The sequence below is a fragment of the Leucoraja erinacea genome, unplaced genomic scaffold, assembly GCF_028641065.1.
Source record: "Leucoraja erinacea ecotype New England unplaced genomic scaffold, Leri_hhj_1 Leri_839S, whole genome shotgun sequence".
NCBI lineage: Eukaryota > Metazoa > Chordata > Chondrichthyes > Rajiformes > Rajidae > Leucoraja > Leucoraja erinaceus.
In genome coordinates, this window is record NW_026576772.1 from 8,778 (window position 1) to 27,869 (window position 19,092).

Here is a 19,092-nt window from a genome sequence, read left to right on the forward strand (position 1 = left end):
TTGGGCAGGGTAGGACGTTGTTCCTTGGAGTGTAGGAGGCTGCGGGGTAATCTGATAGAGGTGATTACGATCATGAGGGAAATAGATGGGGTGAATGCACAGAGTCGTTTTACCCAGACATTTAGGGGAATCAAGTACCACAAGAATTTATGTTGAGAGGAGAAAGATTTATAAGGTATCCGAGGAGTAACTTTCACATCGAAGATGGTGGATGCATGAAGCGAACTATTAGAGGAGGTAGATGAGGTCGGAACTATAGCTGCATTGAAATGCCGTTTGGACAGGTTCGTGGATAGGAAAGGATAGAGGGACACGGGCCAAACGCGGGCTGGCCGGATTTGTGCTGATGGGGCATCTTGGTCTGCATGGGCAAGTTGGGCCGAAAGGCCTGTTTTCGTGCAGTGTGGCTATGACTGTGAGGAAGGAACGAGGCCTCGGGTAGCATAGAAACATAGACAATAGGTGCGGGAGTAGGCCATTCGGCCCTTCGAGCTTGCACCGCCATTCAATATGATCACTGCTGATCCTCCAACTCAGTATCCCACACCTGCCTTCTCTTCATACCCCCTGATCCCTTTAGCACAAGGGCCACATCTAACTCCCTCTTAAATATAGCCAATGAACTGGCCTCAACTACCTTCTGGCAGAGAGTTCCAGAGACGCACCACTCTCATCTCTGTCCTAAAAGACTACCCTCTTATCCTTAAACTGTCACCCCTTGTTTGGAATTCCCCAACAACGGGGATAATCTTCCTGCATCTAGCCTGTCCAACCCCTTAAGAACTTTGTAAGTTTCTATGTCCCCCCCTAAATCTTCTAAATTCTAACGAATACAAGCCGAGTCTATCCAGTCTTTCTTCATATGAAAGTCCTGCCATCCCAGGAATCAATATGGTGAACCTTCTCTGTACCCCCTCTGTGGCAACGTGTCATTGGCACGAATGTCGTTCCTCAGATTTGAAGACCAATACTGTACGCAATACTCCAGGTGTGGTCTCACCAAGACCCCGTACTACTACAGTAGAACCTCCCTGCTCTTATACTCAAATCCTTTTGCTATGAATGCTAACATACCATTCGCTTTCTTCACGGCCTGCTGCACCTGCATGCCTACTTGCAACGACTTGTGTACCATGACACCCAGGTCTCGTTACATCTCCCCTTTTCCTAATCGGCCACCATTCAGATAATAACAGAGTGTAACTGACTTGCTCCTGTTGGGCAGTGGAACCCGCTGCCCGCTCCTCCGTTCACAGCCCGGAATCAGCATGGACCCAGACCTCCCTCCGGCTTCATTCTAATCGCCGTCACTGTACCTGCCCCTCATGCACCAGTGTTCAGCTCACACCTTCCCTCGCCGACAATCGGTCTAACTAGGCATCATTTGCCATTTGCCTTCTTCCCTTCTTCCCTTCTTCCCTCTCCCATCAGGCAAATGATGTAGAAATGTGAAGACGCACTCCCCCAGATTGAGGTGGATAAATATGCTGGGGAAACTCAGCGGGTGAGGCAACATCAATGGACGAAGGAATAGGTGTCTTTTCGGGACGAGACCCTTCTTCAGACAGTTTTAACCCAGCGGTTATACCCCTCAAACACCCCTCTCACTCCCCCCTCAACCACTCCTCCCCACTTAACCACTACTCCCCCCTGACCAACCCCTCCCCACTTAACCAACGACCACTCCCCCTCAACGCCCCCCCCCCTTCAACCACCCCACCCCGCTCAACCGTCTTCTCCCATCCTCTCACCTCTACCATCCTACCATCCCATCCTCCCTCCTCCCATCCTCCTCCTCCTCCTCCTCATCCTCCTCCTCCTCCTCCTCCTCCTCCCTCCTCCTCCTCCTCCTCCTCCTCCTCCTCCTCCTCCTCCTCCCTCCTCCTCCTCCTCCTCCTCCTCCTCCTCCCTCCTCCTCCTCCTCCTCCTCCTCCTCCTCCTCCTCCTCCTCCTCCTCCTCCTCCTCCTCCTCCTCCTCCTCCCCTCCCTCCCTCCTCCTCCTCCTCCTCCTCCTCCTCCTCCTCCTCCTCCTCCTCCTCCTCCTCCTCCTCCTCCTCCTCCCCTCCCCTCCCCTCCTCCTCCTCCTCCTCCTCCTCCTCCTCCTCCTCCTCCTCCTCCTCCTCCTCCTCCTCCTCCTCCTCCTCCTCCTCCTCCTCCCTCCTCCTCCTCCTCCTCCTCCTCCTCCTCCTCCTCCTGCTCCTCCTCCCTCCTCCTCCTCCCCCTCCCCCCCTCCCTCTCTCCCTCTCCCCCTCCCCACTTCCCTGCCCCTCCCTCTCTCCTCCCCTTCACCCCCTCAACCGCCTCCTACTCTCCCACCCCTCCCTCTCCCCCCCCCTCCCTCCCCCTTCCCCTCCTCCTCCTCCTCCTCCTCCTCGCCCCTCCCCTTACCGCTCCCATTCCCCCTCCACCGCCTCCTTACCCCCCCTCCTCCTCCCCCCCCCTATACATCCACCTCTTCCCCACCTCCTCCTCCAACTCCCCGCTCCTACCCCTCCCCTCCACCTCCCCTTCCCCTCCTCCTTCCCCCTCCTCCTCCTCCTCGTCCACCTCACCCCCCTCCCCCCATCCCTCCCCTCCCCTCCTCCTCCTCCCTCCCCTCCCCCTCCCCTCCCCCTCCCCCTTCCCACCCCCCTCACCTCCACCTCTCCCTTCCCCCTCTCCCCCTCTCCCTTCCCCCCCCTCTCCCCCTCTATCCCTTCCCCCTAGGGGAGAGGGGAAGGCGAGGGGGAGGGAAGGGGGGAAGGGGAAAGGAGAGGGGGAGGGGGGGATGGGGAGGTGGAGGAGAGAGGAATAGGGGCGAGGGGGAGGGAAGGGAGGGGGGGGGGAGGAGGAGGGGAGGGACAGAGGGGACTGGGAGAAAGCGGAGAGGGAGAGCGCGGAGAGATGGGGAAGAGGGGAGAAGGGGAGACAATAGATAACATGTGCAGGAGTAGGCCCTTCGAGCCAGCACCGCCATTCAATGCGATCATGGCTGATCACCCCCAATCAGTACCCCGTTCCTGCCTTCTCCCCATATCCCCTGACCCCGCTATTTTTAAGAGCCCTATCTAGCCCTCTCTTGAAATTATCCAGAGAACCAGCTATCACCTGGGGCAGAGAATTCCAGACTCACAACTCTCTGTGTGAAAAAGTGTGAACGGGGGAGCGGATGGGGGGGAGGGGAGAGGGGACGGAAGGCGATAGGGGAGGGGAGGGGAGGGGAGGGGAGGGGAGAGCGGGAGAGGGGGCGAGGGGAGGGGGAGAGGGTAAGGTGGAAGGGGAGGGGAGAGAGAGGCGAGAGAGGAGGGGAGAGGGGGAGGGGAGAGGCGGAGGGGAAAGGGGAGGGGAGGGGGAGGAGGGTAGTGTGGAGGGGAGAGGGGAGGGGGAGGAGAAGGGAGGGGAGAGGGAAGGGAGAGGGAAGGGTAGGGGAGGGGGGGGTGATAGTGGAGGGGATGGTAGGGTGGAGGGGAGAGGGGGAGCAGAAGGGGAGGGGAGGGGAGAGGGGAGAGGGAGGGAGGGGAGGGGATAGGGAAGGGGAGTGGAGAGGGGAAGGGAGAGAGGGGAGTGTAAGGATGAGAGTTGGGGGAGAGGGGGAGAGAGGTGGGGTGAGGTGGTGGGTGATTGGTTGGGGAGGGAGAGGGAGAGAGGGAGCGTAAGGGGAGGGGAGGGGGAGTGCGGGATGGGGGTGGTGGAGGTTAGTGAGGGTAAGGGGAGAGGGGAAGGGGAGATGGGGATGGGGAGGGGGAGGGGGGGAGAGAGAGTGAAGGACGGGAAGTGGAGAGTGGGGGAGGGAGAGATGGAGGAGAGGAGATGGGAGGGGAGAGGAGGGGGGGGTGGTGAATTGAGAGGGGGAGGGGAGCAGGAGGGGGAGGAGTAGAAGGAGGGGAGGCGGCAGGGAACTGGAGGGGAGGGGTAGAGGGGAGGGGGAGAAGGGGAGAGGAGAAGACGAAGAGGAGGAGGAGGAGGAGGAGGGGAGGAGGGAGGGAGGAGGAGGAGGAGGAGGGGAGGAGGAGGAGGAGGAGGAGGAGGAGGAGGAGGAGGAGGAGGAGGAGGAGGAGGAGGAGGAGGAGGAGGAGGAGGAGGAGGAGGAGGAGGAGGAGGAGGAGGAGGAGGAGGAGGAGGAGGAGGAGGAGGAGGAGGAGGAGGAGGAGGAGGAGGAGGAGGAGGAGGAGGAGGAGGAGGAGGAGGAGGAGGAGGAGGGAGGAGGAGGAGGAGGAGGAGGAGGAGGAGGAGGAGGAGGAGGAGGAGGAGGAGGAGAGGAGGAGGAGAGAGGAGGAGGAGGGGAGGGGGAGGGGAGGGTAGGGGGGAGGGGAGGGGGCGAGAGAGGGGGAGCAGAAGGGGAGGGGAGGGGAGGGGAGGAGGGGAGAGGGGTAGGGGAAGGGAGGGGATAGGGAAAGGGAGTGGAGAGGGGAAGGGAGAGGGGGAGTGCAAGAGTGAGAGATGGGGGAGAGAGGGGGGTGAGGTGGTGGGTGATTGGTTAGGGAGGGGGAGGGAGAAGAAGGGTAGGGGGAGAAGGGGAGTGCGGGATGGAGTGTGGTGGAGGTTAGAGAGGGTAAGGGGGGGGGGAAGGGAGGGAGAGGGGGTCGGGAGGGGGAGGGGAGGAAGAGAGTGAAGGACGGGAAGTGGAGAGTGGGAGGGAGAGATGGAGGAGAGGAGATGGGAGGGGAGAGGAGGGAGGGGTGAGGGTGAATTGAGAGGGGGAGGGGAGCAGGAGGGGGAGGAGTAGGAGGAGGGGAGGGGCAGGGAACTGGAGGGGAGGGGGAGAGGGGGGAATGGGGGAGAAGCTGGAGGACGAAGACGATGGGGAGGAGGGGCAGAGGAGGGAGGAGGAGGAGGAGGAGGAGGAGGAGGAGGAGGAGGAGGAGGAGGAGGAGGAGGAGGAGGAGGAGGAGGAGGAGGAGGAGGAGGGAGGAGGAGGAGGAGGAGGAGGAGGAGGAGGAGGAGGAGGAGGAGGAGGAGGAGGAGGAGGAGGAGGAGGAGGAGGAGGAGGAGGAGGAGGAGGAGGGAGGAGGAGGAGGAGGAGGAGGAGGAGGAGGAGGAGGAGGAGGAGGAGGGGAGGAGGAGGAGGAGGAGGAGGAGGAGGAGGAGGAGAGGAAGAGGAGGAGGAGGAGGAGGAGGAGGAGGAGGGGAGGAGGGGAGGGAGGGAGGGAGGGGGGGAGGGGGGAGGGGGAGGGGGGGCAGAAGGGGAGGGGAGGGGAGGGGAGAGGGGAGAGGGTAGGGGAGGGGAGGGGATAGGGAAGGGGAGTGGAGAGGGGGAAGGGAGAGGGGGAGTGCAAGAGTGAGAGAGATGGGGGGAGGGGGGGGGTGAGGTGGTGGGTGATTGGTTAGGGAGGGGGAGGGAGAATGAGGGTAAGGGGAGAAGGGGAGGGGAGTGCGGGATGGAGTGTGGTGGAGGGTTAGAGAGGGTAAGGGGAGAGGGGAAGGGAGGGGGGGGGGGGGGAGGGGAGGGGAGGGAGAGAGTGAAGGACGGGAAGTGGAGAGTGGGAGGGGAGAGATGGGGGAGAGGATATGGGAGGTGAGAGGAGGGGGAGGGTGTATGGAGAGGGGGCGGGGGGAGCAGGAGGGGGAGCAGTAGGAGGAGGGGAGGGGGGGGGGGCAGGGAGCTGGAGGGGAGGGGGAGGGGAGAGGAGGGGAATGGGGAGAGAAGTGGAGGACGAAGACGATGGGGAGGGAGGGGGAAGATGAGGGGGGGAGGAGGAGGAGGAGGAGGAGGAGGAGGAGGAGGAGGAGGAGGAGGAGGAGGAGGAGGAGGAGGAGGGAGGAGGAGGAGGAGGAGGGGGGGGGGGGGCGTTCCAGGCGTGGGTAGCGGGAAGCAGGGGGCATAACGAGGGAGGGGGCTAGAGGGAGGGGCGGGACGGTCCATAGCGGGGGCGGAGGAGGCGAGGGAGGACGGTGCGAAAGAGAGTCGGGGAGAGGCCATGTCGCGGGAGGAGAGGTGGTTGGGGGTGGGTTGGGGAGGTTGAGGGGGATTAGCGCTGGGAAGAAACTGTCTGAAGAAGGGTCTCGACCCGAAATGTCACCTATTCATTCGCTCCATTGATGCTGCCTCACTCGCTGAGTTTCTCCAGCATATTTATCTACCTTCTGAATCAGGGAGATTGCGTTTTCACACCTACCACATTTCCCCAATGGGAGGGGGGAGAAGGAAAGAGGGCAAATGGCAAATGGTGCCATGGTGGACCCATTGTCGACGAGGGTAGGTGTGAGCTGAAGACTGGTGTATGAGAGGCAGGTGCAGTGACAGGGATTAGAATGAAGGCGCAGGGAGGTCTGTGTCTATACTGATCCCGGGTTGTGAACGGATGTGAGGGCGGCGGGTCCCACTGCCCAATAGGAGCAAGTCAGTTACACCCGAGGCCTTGCTAGCGCCGGCCCTGTCCCTTCCTCACAGACTCGTAGTCACACTGCAAGGAAACAGGCCTTTCGGCCCAACTTGCCCATGCCCACCAAGATGCCCCATCAGCACAAATCCTTACCAGCCCGCGTTTGGCCCATGTCCCACTATCCTTTCCCATCCACGAACCTGTCCAAACTGCGTTTCAATGCAGTCATATCTGACCTAATCTACCTGCTCTAGTCGTTTGCTTCATACACCTACCACTTTCGATGTGAAAAGTTATCCCTCGGATATCAAGTAAATGTTTCCCCTCTCAACTTAAACACAATGCCTGTGGTTCTTGATTCCCCTACAAAGTCGGTGTAAAAAGACTCTGTGCATTCACCCCATCTAATTCCCTCATGATCGCATACACCTTTATCGGATTACCCCGCAGCCCCCTGCGCTCCGAGGAATAAAGTCCTACCCTGCCCCACATCGCCCTTTCGCTCGTGACCTCGAGTCCTGGCAACATCCACGAAAATCATTCCAGCCCTCTTTCGAGCTATCTGTTCTGCCTTCGACGGCCGCAAGCCCTATTCAGGGCTGTTTAACATAGAAACATAGAAACATATAAAATAGATGCAGCAGTATGCCATTCGGCCCTTCGAGCCTGCATCGCCATTCAATATGATCATAGCTGATCATCCAACTCAGTATCCTGTACCTGCCTTCTCTCCATACCCCCTAATCCTTTTAGCCACACGGGCCAAATCTAACTCCCTCTTAAATATAGCCAATAAACTGGCCTCAACTACCTTCTGTGGCAGAGAATTCCAGAGATTCACCACTCTCGATGTGAAAAATGTTTTCCTCATCTCGGTCCCTAAAGATTTCCCCCTCATCCTTAAAATTCGACCATTTGTTCTGGACTTCCCCAACATCGGGAACAATCTTCCTGCATCTAGCCTGTCCAACCTCTTAAGAATTTTGTAAGTCTCTATAAGATCCCCCCTCAATCTTCTAAATTCTAGCGAGTACCAGCCGAGTCTGGCCAGTCTTTCTTCATATGAAAGTCCTGACATCCCAGGAATCAGTCAGGTGAACCTTCTCTGTATTCCCTCTATGGCAGAATGTATTTCCCCAGATTAGGAGACCAAAACTGTACGCAATACTCCAGGTGTGGTCTCACCAAGACCCTGTACAACTGCAGTAGACCCTCCCTGCTCCTATTGTCACTTCCTTTTGCTATGAATGCTAACATACCATTCGCTTTCTTCATTGCCTGCTGCACATACATGCCTACTTTCAATGGCTGATGTACCATGACACCCAGGTCTCGTTGCATCTCCCCCTTTCCTAATCGGCCACCATTTCAGATAATAGTCTACTTTCCTGTTTTTGCCACCAAAGTGAGTAACCTCACATGTATCTACATTATGCTGCATCTGCCATGCATTTGCCCACTCACCCAGCCTTTGCAAGTCACCTTGAAGCCTCCTAGCATCCTCCTCACAGCTAACACTGCCCCCCAGCTTCATGTCGTTCTAATATAAATAATACCTAAATGACCCCTATCTCGTGTGAGATTAGTTAGAAGCGGCCACAACACCTTCAAATTGAGTACTTGCAGTCAAATAACATTCATTCCCCGAGACGGCAGCGTGTGCTGTAGACACTCGGGATACTGCAGGGCTTCAGCAGTTGCGCCGAAGGGAATGCCCTTTGAACCAGGAAGTGGCGGACATAAAATGGCTTCGAAAGTTAGGTTCGAGAGCTTGACAGAGGAGGCAATTTGTCCGATCTGCCTGGATTTCTTCACCGATCCGGTGTCACTGGAGTGTGGGCACAACTTCTGCCGCTCCTGTATCACACAGTGTTGGGACAGGGAGGGGAGAAACTCCTGCCCGGAATGTAGAGAGGTGTTTACAGACCGCACCCTCAGGGTGAATCGGGCCTTGGCGAGACTGTCTGAGAAAGCTCGAACGCTGAACATGAATCGGACAGAGAATGAAAGTAAACTTCAGTGCGAGGAACATCGAGAAGAACTGAAGCTGTTTTGTGAAACGGACAAGAAGCTGATCTGTGTGGTTTGTGCAGCTGGGCGGGAACACAGAGATCACCGCTTCATGCCGGTTAAAGAAGCTGTTCAAATATACAAGGTAACTGGAGGGCAGTGTTAGCTGTGAGGAGGATGCTAGGAGACTGAAAGGTGACTTGGGTAGGCTGGGTGAGTGGGCAAATGTTTAGCAGATGCAGTATAATGTGGATAAATGTGAGGTTATCCATTTTGGTGGCAAAAACGGGAAAGCAGACTATTATCTAAATGGTGGCCGATTGGGAAAGGGGGAGATGCAGCGAGACCTGGGTGTCATGGTACACCAGTCATTGAAGGTAGGCATGCAGATGCAGCAGACAGTAAAGAAAGCTAATGGTATGTTGGCTTTCATAGCAAAAAGATTTGAGTATAGGAGCAGGGAGGTTCTACTGCAGTTGTACAGGGTCTTGGTGAGATCACACCTGGAGTATTGCGTACAGTTTTGTCTCCAAATCTGAGGAAGGACATTATTGCCATAGAGGGAGTGCAGAGAAGGTTCACCAGACTGATTTCTGGGATGTCAGGACTGTCTTATGAAGAAAGACTGGATAGACTTGATTTATACTCTCTAGAATTTAGGAGATTGAGAGGGGATCTTATAGAAACTTACAAAATTCTTAAGGGGTTGGACAGGCTAGATGCAGGAAGATTGTTCCCGATGTTGGGGAAGTCCAGGACAAGGGGTCACAGCTTAAGGAAAAGGGGGCAATCCTTTAAAACCGAGATGCGGAGAACTACTTCAACACAGAGAGTTGTGAATCTCTGGAACTCTCTGCCACAGAGGGTAGTTGAGGCCAGTTCATTGCCTATATTTAAGAGGGAGTTAGATGTGGCCCTTGTGGCCAAGGGGATCAGAGGGTATGGAGAGAAGGCAGGTACGGGATACTGAGTTGGATGATCAGCCATGATCATATTGAATGGCGGTGCAGGCTCGAAGGGCCGAATGGCCTACTCCTGCACCTAATTTCTATGTTTCTATGTTTCTAAATGCAAACTGATTTTAATCACATCATTTTATTTCCTTCTTTATCGTCCAACAATTTAATTATCTGATTTTCAAACACAATCCCAGGATCAGGTGAAATCTTCCGTCCAGTCTCTCACAAAAAAGAAATCAGAGATCCAGCAAATGGAGCAGCAACAGAAACAGAAGATTTCTGGAGTCCTGGTGAGGCTTTCCAATTTCGATTTCCTGAACGTGTGTAGATTTGATCGCTGTGATGCGTGTAATAATAGGGCAGCGCAGTGACACAGGTAGTGCACTGTCTCCTGGTTCTGGTGAGCGGGTTCGATCCTGACCTCGGGTGCTGGCCGTATGGTTCACGCCTTCTCCCTGTGACCGCGTCGGATTCCTTCCACGTCCCCAATCCTACATGCTGTTTCAATGATCCTAGAAACATAGAAAATAGGTGCAGGAGTAGGCCATTCTGCCCTTGGAGCCAGCACCGCCATTCAACATAATCATGGATTATCATCCAAAATCAGTACCCCAGTCATGCTTTTCCTCCATACCCATTAGTCCTTAAATCCATTAAATCTAACCCTCTCTTGAAAACATCCGGAGAATTTACCGCCACTGCTTTCTGTGGCAGATAATCCACAGATTCACAACTCTCTGGTTGAACAAGTTTTTCCTCATCTCAGTCCTAAATGGCCTACCACTTATTCTTAAATTGTGACCCCCTGGTACTGGATTCCCCCAACATCGGCAACATCTTTCCTGCATCAAACTTGTCTAATCCCTTAAGAATGTTTTATATACAGTGGCTTGCAAATGTATTCATGCCCTTTGAAATTTTCCACATTTTGTCACGTTACAACCACAAACGTAAATGTATTTTATTGGGATTTTTTGTGATAGACCAACACAAAGTGGTGCATAATTGTGAAGTGGAAGGGAAATGATACATGGTTTTCAAATTGTTTTACAAATAAAAAACTGAAAAGTGTGGTGTGCAAAAGTATTCAGCCCCCCTGAGTCAATACTTTGTAGAACCACCTTTCGCTGCAATTACAGCTGCAAGTCTTTTGGGGTATGTTTCTAGCAGCTTTGCACATCTAGAGACTAACATTTTTGCCCATTCTTCTTTGCAAAATAGCTCAAGCTCAGTCAGATCGGATGGAGAGCGTCTGTGAACAGCAATTTTCAAGTCTTGCCAGAGATTCTCAATTGGATTTAGGTCTGGACTGACTGGGCCATTCTAACACGTGAATATGCTTTGATCTAAACCATTCCATTGAAGCTCTGGCTGTATGTTTAGGGTCGTTGTCCTGCTGGAAGGTGAACCTCCGCCCCAGTCTCAAGTCTTTTGCAGACTCTAACTGGTTTTCTTCCAAGATTGCCCTGTATTTGGATCCATCCATCTTCCCATCAACTCTGACCAGCTCCCCTGTCCCTGCTGAAGAAAAGCATCCCCACAGCATGATGCTGCCACCACCATGTTTCACAGTGGGGATGGTGTGTTCAGGGTTATGTGCAGTTAGTTTTCTGCCACACATAGCGTTTTGTATTTAGGCCAAAAACTTAAATTCTAGTTTCATCTGACCAGAGCACCTTCCTCCACATGTTTGCTGTGTCCCCCACATGGCTTGTGGCAAACTGCAAACGGGACTTCTTATGTCTTTTTTTCAACAATGGCTTTCTTCTTGCCACTCTTCCATAAAGGTCCGATTTGTGGAGTGCATGACTAATAGTTGTCCTGTGGACAGATTCTCCCACCTGAGCTGTGGATCTCTGCAGCTCCTCCAGAGTTACCATGGGCCTCTTGGCTGCTTCTCTGATCAATGCTCTCCTTTCCCGGCCTGTCAGTTTAGGTGGACGGCCATGTCTTGGTAGGTTTGCAGTTGTGCCAAACTCTTTCCATTTGTGGATGATGGATTGAACAGTGCTCCGTGAAATGTTCAAATTTTTGGGATATTTTTTTATAACCTAACCCTGCTTTAAACTTCTCCATAACTTTATACCTGACCTGTCTGGTGTGTTCCTTGGGCTTCATAATGCTGTTTGTTCACTAATGCTCTCTAACAAACCTCCGAGGCCTTCACAGAACAGCTGTATTTATACTGAGATTAGATTACACAAAAGTGGACTCTATTTACTAATTAGGTGACTTCTGAAGGCAATTGGTTGCACTGGATTTTATTTAGGAGTATCAGAGTAAAGGGGGCTGAATACTTTTGCACGACACACTTTTCAATTTTTCATTTGAAAAAAAAAATTAAAACCATGTATCATTTTCCTTCCACTTCACAATTATGCGCCACTTTGTGTTGGTCTATCACATTAAATCCCAATAAAATACATCTACGTTTGTGGTTGTAAAGTGACAAAATGTGGAAAAGTTCAAGGGGTATGAATACTTTTGCAAGCCACTGTATTTCTAAGATCACCTCTCATCCTTCTAAATCCAATGAATACAAGCCCAGTCGACGCATTCTTTCATCACGTCAGTACCAACATGGTACTGGTAATTAACCTGATGAACCTACGCTGAACTCCCTCAATAGCAAGAATATCCTTCATCAAATTAGGAGAACAAAACTGCACACAATACTTCAGGTGTGGTCTCACTAGGGTGCTGTACGATTGCAGTAGGACTCTCTTGCTCCTTTGCCTGCTATGGCGGTCACGATGGTGCAGCGGTAGAGTTAGAAACATAGAAACATGGAAAATAAGTGCAGGGACAGGCCATTAGGCGTTTCGGGCCTGCATCGCCATTCAATATGATCATGGCTGATCATCCAACTCAGTATCCTGTACGTGCCTTCTCTCCATACCCCCTGATCCCTTTTGCCGCAAGGGCCACATCTAACTCCTTCTTAAATATAACCAATGAACTGGCCTCAACAACCTTCTGTGGCAGAAAATTCCACAGATTCACCACTCTTTGTGTGAAAAATGTATTTCACATCTCAGTCCTAAAAGACTCCCCCCTTATCCTTAAACTGTGACCCCTTGTTCTGGACTTCCCCGACATCGGGAACAATCTTCCTGCATCTAGCCTGTCCAACCCCTTAAGAATATTGTAAGTTTCTATAAGATCCCCCCCCTCAATCGTCTAAATTCTAGCTAGTACAATACAACTCTATCCAGTCTTTCTTCGTATGAAAGTCCTGCCATCCCAAGAATCAGTCTGGTGAACATACCCTGTACTCCCTCTACGGCAAGAATATATTTCCTCAGATTAGGAGACCAAACCTGTACGTCATACTCCAGGTGTGGTCTCACCAAGCCCCTGTACAACTGCAATAGAACCTCCCTGCTCTTATACTCAAATCCTTTTGCTATGAATGCCAACGTACCATTCGCTTTTTTCACTGCCTGGTGCACCTGCATGCCTACCTTCAATGGTTGTTGTACCATGACACCCAGGTCTCGTTGCATCTCCCCTTTTCCTAATCGGCCACCATTGAGATAATAGTCTACCTTCCTGTTCTTGCCACCAAAGTGGATAAACTCACATTTATCCACATTATACTGCATCTGCCATGCGTCTGCCCACTCACACAAACTATGCAAGTCAGCCTGCAGCCCCATAACATCCTCCTCGCAGCTCAGACTGCCGCCCAGCTTTGTGCCATCCGCAAACTTGGAGATGTTACATTACATTCCCTCGTCAAAAATAATATTGTAAATTACTGGGGTCCCGCACTGAACATTGCGTCACCCCCTGATTCAATCGGTGACTGTAAATTATCCCTGCGAAAGTGGGTGGTTGGTGGATAAATGGAAATTAATGGGCAGGTGCAAAGGAATAAGAGGCAGGCATTGTATTGGGGGTAGAGGATTGATGGGTTGTAAGATTACCCTCACAACATTTCAGCAGCATTCAGAGAAGCTATTGAATTACCAAAGCAAATAAAAACTGTACCGGGCAAATGTCACGGTCAAAGTCGTGATGAAACACAGTCAGTGACATTATATATTGATCGTCACCTTTCATTTCACAGAAACAGTCACACAGCCTTCAGTCCAAGATCACATCCCAGTTTGCTGAACAGCACTATATTCTCATTGAGAAAGAGCAGCGCGCACTGGGAGATATCCGAGAGGAAGAGAAGAGGATTCTAAATTCAATGGAGAAAAATCTTGGAGAGATTCAAGAGAATTTAAAATATACTCAGGAGAAACTATTAAACTTGCAGCAACAGATGAATCAAAAAGACAGTGTGGTGTTTCTGAAGGTGAGGGGTACACCACAGTTTGGTAAAGTGCACTCACAAAATTGCGGATGATATTTCAGAAATATATGTTGCAATTATCAGTAATTCAGAACTAGATAAATGGTTAATCTTTCAACAGTTGTTGTTCCCAAACTAATTGGCCTCCCGTATAATCTATGGGATCTTAAGACTGCCTTGCTTGAATGTAGGGAGGTGTTTGCATTCCATAGCGTTTAGAGCAATGGCAGGTGATCCTATGTCTGATCCTAAGGACCACGGAATGGTCAGAGGACAGTGAATATCTGGGAATCTCCAAGCAAGAGACTCTGAGAGGTTTAACATGTTAGACGTATTTATACCAGAGGAGGACACATTTTGGAAAATTTGGGTTGTAATCGAAGGGAATGGGGCAAAGAGGAGGAATTCAGTCCTGGGCTAGATCAGCCATTACCACATTGTGGGGATTAACATTGTGATCTAGAACGTGGCGCGCACATCAGATTGATCATCTATATCCAGTTCCCATCAGCAGTGGGTGGTCACCTTGAGGGTATTTGCTCTGCTTGTTTTGTCCACCTTGTTTCACCATAGAATGACATCCCATTCTCCATCATAGACCATTCGATTTGAGATGTTATTTCATCCCCACCCATTTAATTCCATCGATAATATTAAATTCTGTCTCATCATTTCTGACATCTTCTCCAGATGAAATCCCATGACCATCCCAGTATTTTCATTAAGTTCCATCCTCTCGGTTATGGCGTCATTCTCAAGAACATTCCTTGTGCTTTCCCCCATCGTTCTACATCTCGGCGGCAATAATCGCTATCTGTCTGCATGACGGTGGAGATAAGAGTTGGGAAATGGGAATTATCAGAGGGTTGTAGAAATGTGGTGAAATTCCCGATGTCGGGATGAGGACGGTTCATCTCAATCAATTGAGGTTTGTGTTTTATTTATTTTAGGAGGAAGCTAGTCGCAAGCAAAGGTAGGACATTGGCCTCATGGAAATATTGTGAGTTTTTGTGCAACAATTCAAAACATTTCTAATGCTCAGTTTATAACCAGCTGTTCAATATTTCCAGGGTTCGTGATGAAGCCAAACCAATGTCAGTGGTAGATGAAGCCTTGCCGATTGAAAAGTTGCATTGCCCTGTTTCGTTCAACATGACATTCAAAGAAATATCTGATTACTTCAAGCAAGGTATAGCTTATACCTTTTCCATTATTCTTGTTTCTGACATATTTAAACCTTACACCTGAGACGTAACACTTTATAATTTCCAAGCCTCGCACAGCCCAGTTTGAAATTCCCCACAAAATCCATAAACACAACTGCCGTGTCCCAATGACATGTTTTCCACGTACATTGACTCCATCCTATCCCCCCTGGTCCAATCCGTACCGACCTATGTCCAAGGTACCTCGCATGCCTTCGTCCCTTTAATGACTTCTGCTTTCAGAGCCCCCACCCCCTCATCTTTACCATGGACGTTCATTCACTCTACACGTCCACCCCCCACCAGGAAGGCATTAAAGTCCATCGTTTCTTCCTCGACCGCTGAACCATCCAATTTCCCTCTACTGACACTACTCCGCCTAGTGGTGCTGGTTCAAACTCTTAATAACATCTCCTTCGAATCCTCACACTTCCTCCAAGTCCAAGGCCCTATCCCCGAACTCGATCTCCATTACATTGGTGACTGCATCGGTGCTACCTCCTGCAGCCATGCAGAACTCATGGACTTCATCAACTTCATCACCGATTTATATCCAGCAATCACATTTACTTGGAACATCACCGACACCTCCCTCCCCTTTCTTGATCTCACAGTCTCCATCACAGGAAATAGACTATCGATAGACATCTATTACAAACCCACTTACTCCCACAACTATCTCGACTACATTTCTCCACACCCTGCTTCCTGTAAAGACTCCACTCCCAATTCCTCCGTCCACGCCGCATCTGCCCCCAAGATGAGGTGTTCCTTACCAGGAAATCCGAGATGTCCTCATGCTTTAGGGAACGGGGGTTCCCCTCTCCCATCATAGACGAGGCCCACACTCACGTCTCCTCGGTGCCCCGCAGCTCCGTATCATGGCGACTTCACTCCACCCCACACCTCTACCTCCTCTTTAACAACCTCAAATTCCCACTCACCTCAATATCCTCTTCTCTGACATGTCTCCATCTCTGAATAGCCCTCTTCATTCCTCCATCCCCACCACAATCGCGCAATCCTCGGTCAGGTTTTCAGTTGTCCGTCCGCCTGTCCCTGAGGCCGAGCGGCCTCTCCCCGGTCCCTGGGCCGCGCCGCCCGAGTCTCCCCGGTCCCTGGACCGCGCTGCCCGAGTCTCCCCCGACCGCCGGAGACTATCTCATTCTCTGCTTCTCCCCCCAGTCTCCGTCACCCTGGATGTGGATACAGCGGGTCCTGTACTCGAAGTATCTGCGGATCGGAAGAGGATGAGATGTACCGGGACCAAGATGAGTCTCCCTGACACCGGGAAGAGGTTTACACACAGTCCGTGTTTGCTGGGATTGGAGGGATTCATATCGGGGAGACATTCATGGGCGGTGGTGGTTGCGGGGAGTCGGCGCTGGAGTCTGGGAGTCGCCGCTGAGTCTGTGGAGAGGAAGGGGGAGGTCACACTGACACCTGAGACTGGAGTCTGGAGCATCGGGCTGTGGGATGACAAGCTTGTTGCCCTCACCTCCCCCCCATCCCCTCTCCACGCCCGTTCCATCCCCGGGAGGGTGGGAGTTTATTTCAGTTACGTGTCTGGGACAGTTTCATTTTACGACGCGGACACCAATTCCCATCTCCACACCCTCACTGGGAATAAATTCACGGGAAAACTGTATCCTTTCTTCGGGACGTGGGATGGAAAACATTGGCTGAGAATGTGCTCCAGTTCCAAAACACAATAGAAAATATGGGCATGTGTAGGCTACTTGGACCTTCGAGCCAGCACTCCCATTCAATGTGATCTTGGTTGATTATCCCCAATCAGTACCCCGTTCCTGACTTCTCCCCATATCCCCCGATTAGGCTATTTTTAAGAGCCCTATCTAGCTCTCTCTTGAAAGCTTCCAGAGAACATGCCTCCACCCTTAGGCAGAGCATTCCACAGACTCGCCACTCTCTGTGAGATAAAGCGTTTCCTCGTCTCCGTTCTAAGTGGCTTACTCATTATTCTTAAACTGTGGCCCTTAGTTCGGGACTCCCCCTACATCTGGAACATGTTTAATGCCTCTAGCGTGTCCAAGCCCTTAACAATCTTAAATGTCTCAATGAGATAACCTCTCATCCTTCTAAACTCCATAGTGTACAAGCCCAGCTGCTCCATTCTCTCAGCATACGACAGTCCCGCCATCCCGGGAATTAACCTTGTAAACCTACGCTGCACTCCCTCAATAGCAAGAATGTCCTTCCTCAAATTAGGGGATCAAAACTGCACGCAATACTCCAAGTGTGGTCTCACTAGGGCTCTGTACAACGGCAGAAGGACTTATTTGTTCCTATATTTGATTCCTCTTGTTATTAATGCCAACATGCCATTCATTGTCTTCATTGCCTGCTGAACCTCCATGCTTACTTTCTTAGACTGATGAACAAGGACCCCGCAGATCCCGTTGTACTTCCCCTTTTCCCAACTTGACACCATTTAGACAGTAATCTGCCTTCCTGTTTTTGCAACCAAAGTGGATAACCTCACATGTATCTACATTAAACTTCGTCTGCCATGCATCTGCCCACTCCCTCAATCTATCCAAGTCACCCTGCATTCTCATAGCATCCTCCTCACAGTTCACACTACCACCCAGCTTTGAGTCAGCAGCAAATTTGCTAATGTTACCTTGAATTCCGTCATCCAAATCATTGATGTATATTGCAAAGTAGCTGGGGTCCCAGCACCGAGCCTTGCGGTACCCCATTAGGCACTGCCTACCATTCTGAAAGGGACCCGTTAATCCCTAATCTTTGTTTCCTGTCTGCCAACCACTTCTCTATCCATGTCAGCACTCTACCCCAATACATGTGCCCTAATTTTGCACACTAGTCTCCTATGTGGGACCTTATGAAATGCTTTCTGAAAGTCCAGGTACACTACATCCACTGTACCTCCTGTGTCCATTTCCCTGGTTACATCATCAAAAAATTCCAGACGATTAGTTAAGTATGAATTCCCGTTCGTAAATCCATGCTGACTCTGACCGATCCTGTTACAGCTATCCAAATATGCGGCTATCTCATATTTTATCATTGACTCCAGCATCTTCCCCACCACCGATGTGAGGCTAACTGGTCTATAATTCCCCGTTTTTTGCTCTCCCGCCTTTATTAAAAAGTGGGATAACATTAGCTATCCTCCAATCCACAGAAACTGATATGTGTCTACAGAACATTGGAAAATTATCACCAATGCATCCACGATTTATAGAGCCACTTCCTTAAGTACATAGAAACATAGAAACAGAAAATAGGTGCAGGAGTACGCCATTCGGCCCTTCCGGCCTGCGCCGCCATTCAATATGACCGTGGATGATCATCCAACTCAGCATCCTGTACCTGCCTTCTCTCCATACCCCACGTTACCTTTAGTCTCAAGGGCCACATCTAATTCCATCTTAAATGTAGCCAATGAACTGGCCTCAACTACCTTCTGTGGCAGAGAATTCCAGAGATTCACCACTCTCTGTGTGAAAAATGTTTTTCTCATCTCGGTCCCAAAAGATTTACCCCTTAGAGAGAGTACAGAGGAGATTTACTAGAATGTTGCCTGGGTTTCAGCAACTAAGTTACAGAGAAAGGTTGAACAAGTTAGGATTTATCAGCCTTCAGTCCCATTTGTCTATCCAACACCATTTCCTGCCTAATGTGGATTTCCTTCAGTTCCTCTGTCACCCCAGATCCTCTGGTCCCTATTATATCAGGAAGATTGTTTGTGCCCTCATTTGTGAAGACAGATCCAAAGTACCTGTTCCGCACCGGGTGTGTTAAAGAGTCAGGTACCGGGACCGGCGTCAGGAGCAGGGGTTGTGGGGCAGAAACCCGGTGGTCGACGCTGAACGAACGGTTCCCATTTAATCCCCAAATTCCGCGTCGTAAAAAAACCCAGTGAGTGAGTGAGCGCGCGGAAATAAAATCATGGAAAATGTAAATGTGGGAAGAGTTAAATAAAGACTAACTGGAATTAGAGCTGTCTGTCGATCCGTTCATTTTAACGCGTTACCCGCGTCCGGCGACTGAAACAATCGCCCCTCCCGCGGATTCAGCAGCAGCCGCGAGCAGCGGGTCCTGAGCTCCGGGCTCACCCGGGTCCTAAAGTCCGGAAGTGAGGAGGCGGGGGGGGGGGGGGGGGGGGGGGGGTGCTGGAGCCGATGGATCTGGAGGGAGAGGCCGAGGGTACCCGGCGCGGAGCCATCGTGGAGCGGCACCGCACCGGGAAGCCTCGGCATCATCCTCTCCCTCCCCCACCACCGGCTCCAGGACGCTCGCCGTCCCGACGCAGGTCGGCGATGGCC

The 19,092-nt window shown here is 51.6% G+C and overlaps 1 protein-coding gene across 1 annotated transcript; it reads left to right on the forward strand.

Moving 5' to 3' along the window:
• Nucleotides 1–8,029: 8,029 nt before the first annotated feature.
• LOC129694878 (zinc-binding protein A33-like) lies at nt 8,030–18,758 on the forward strand. Its single transcript, XM_055631635.1, has 6 exons — nt 8,030–8,457; nt 9,466–9,561; nt 13,344–13,577; nt 14,525–14,547; nt 14,645–14,763; nt 15,965–18,758. Exons 1-6 carry the CDS (start codon nt 8,047–8,049, stop codon nt 16,492–16,494), a joined length of 1,413 nt encoding a protein of 470 aa, XP_055487610.1. The 5' UTR covers nt 8,030–8,046; the 3' UTR covers nt 16,495–18,758.
• The last annotated feature ends 334 nt before the right edge of the window (nt 18,759–19,092 follow it).

Excerpts from the sequence above, each read along its gene's own strand:
- LOC129694878 (XM_055631635.1), top strand. The coding sequence starts at position 8,047 with ATGGCTTCGAAAGTTAGGTTCGAGAGCTTGACAGAGGAGGCAATTTGT. Across the intron at positions 9,562-13,343 it reads AGAAGATTTCTGGAGTCCTG|AAACAGTCACACAGCCTTCA; the intron begins GTGAGGCTTTCC and ends TTCATTTCACAG. Across the intron at positions 14,764-15,964 it reads ATCTGATTACTTCAAGCAAG|TCTCCGTCACCCTGGATGTG; the intron begins GTATAGCTTATA and ends TTCTCCCCCCAG.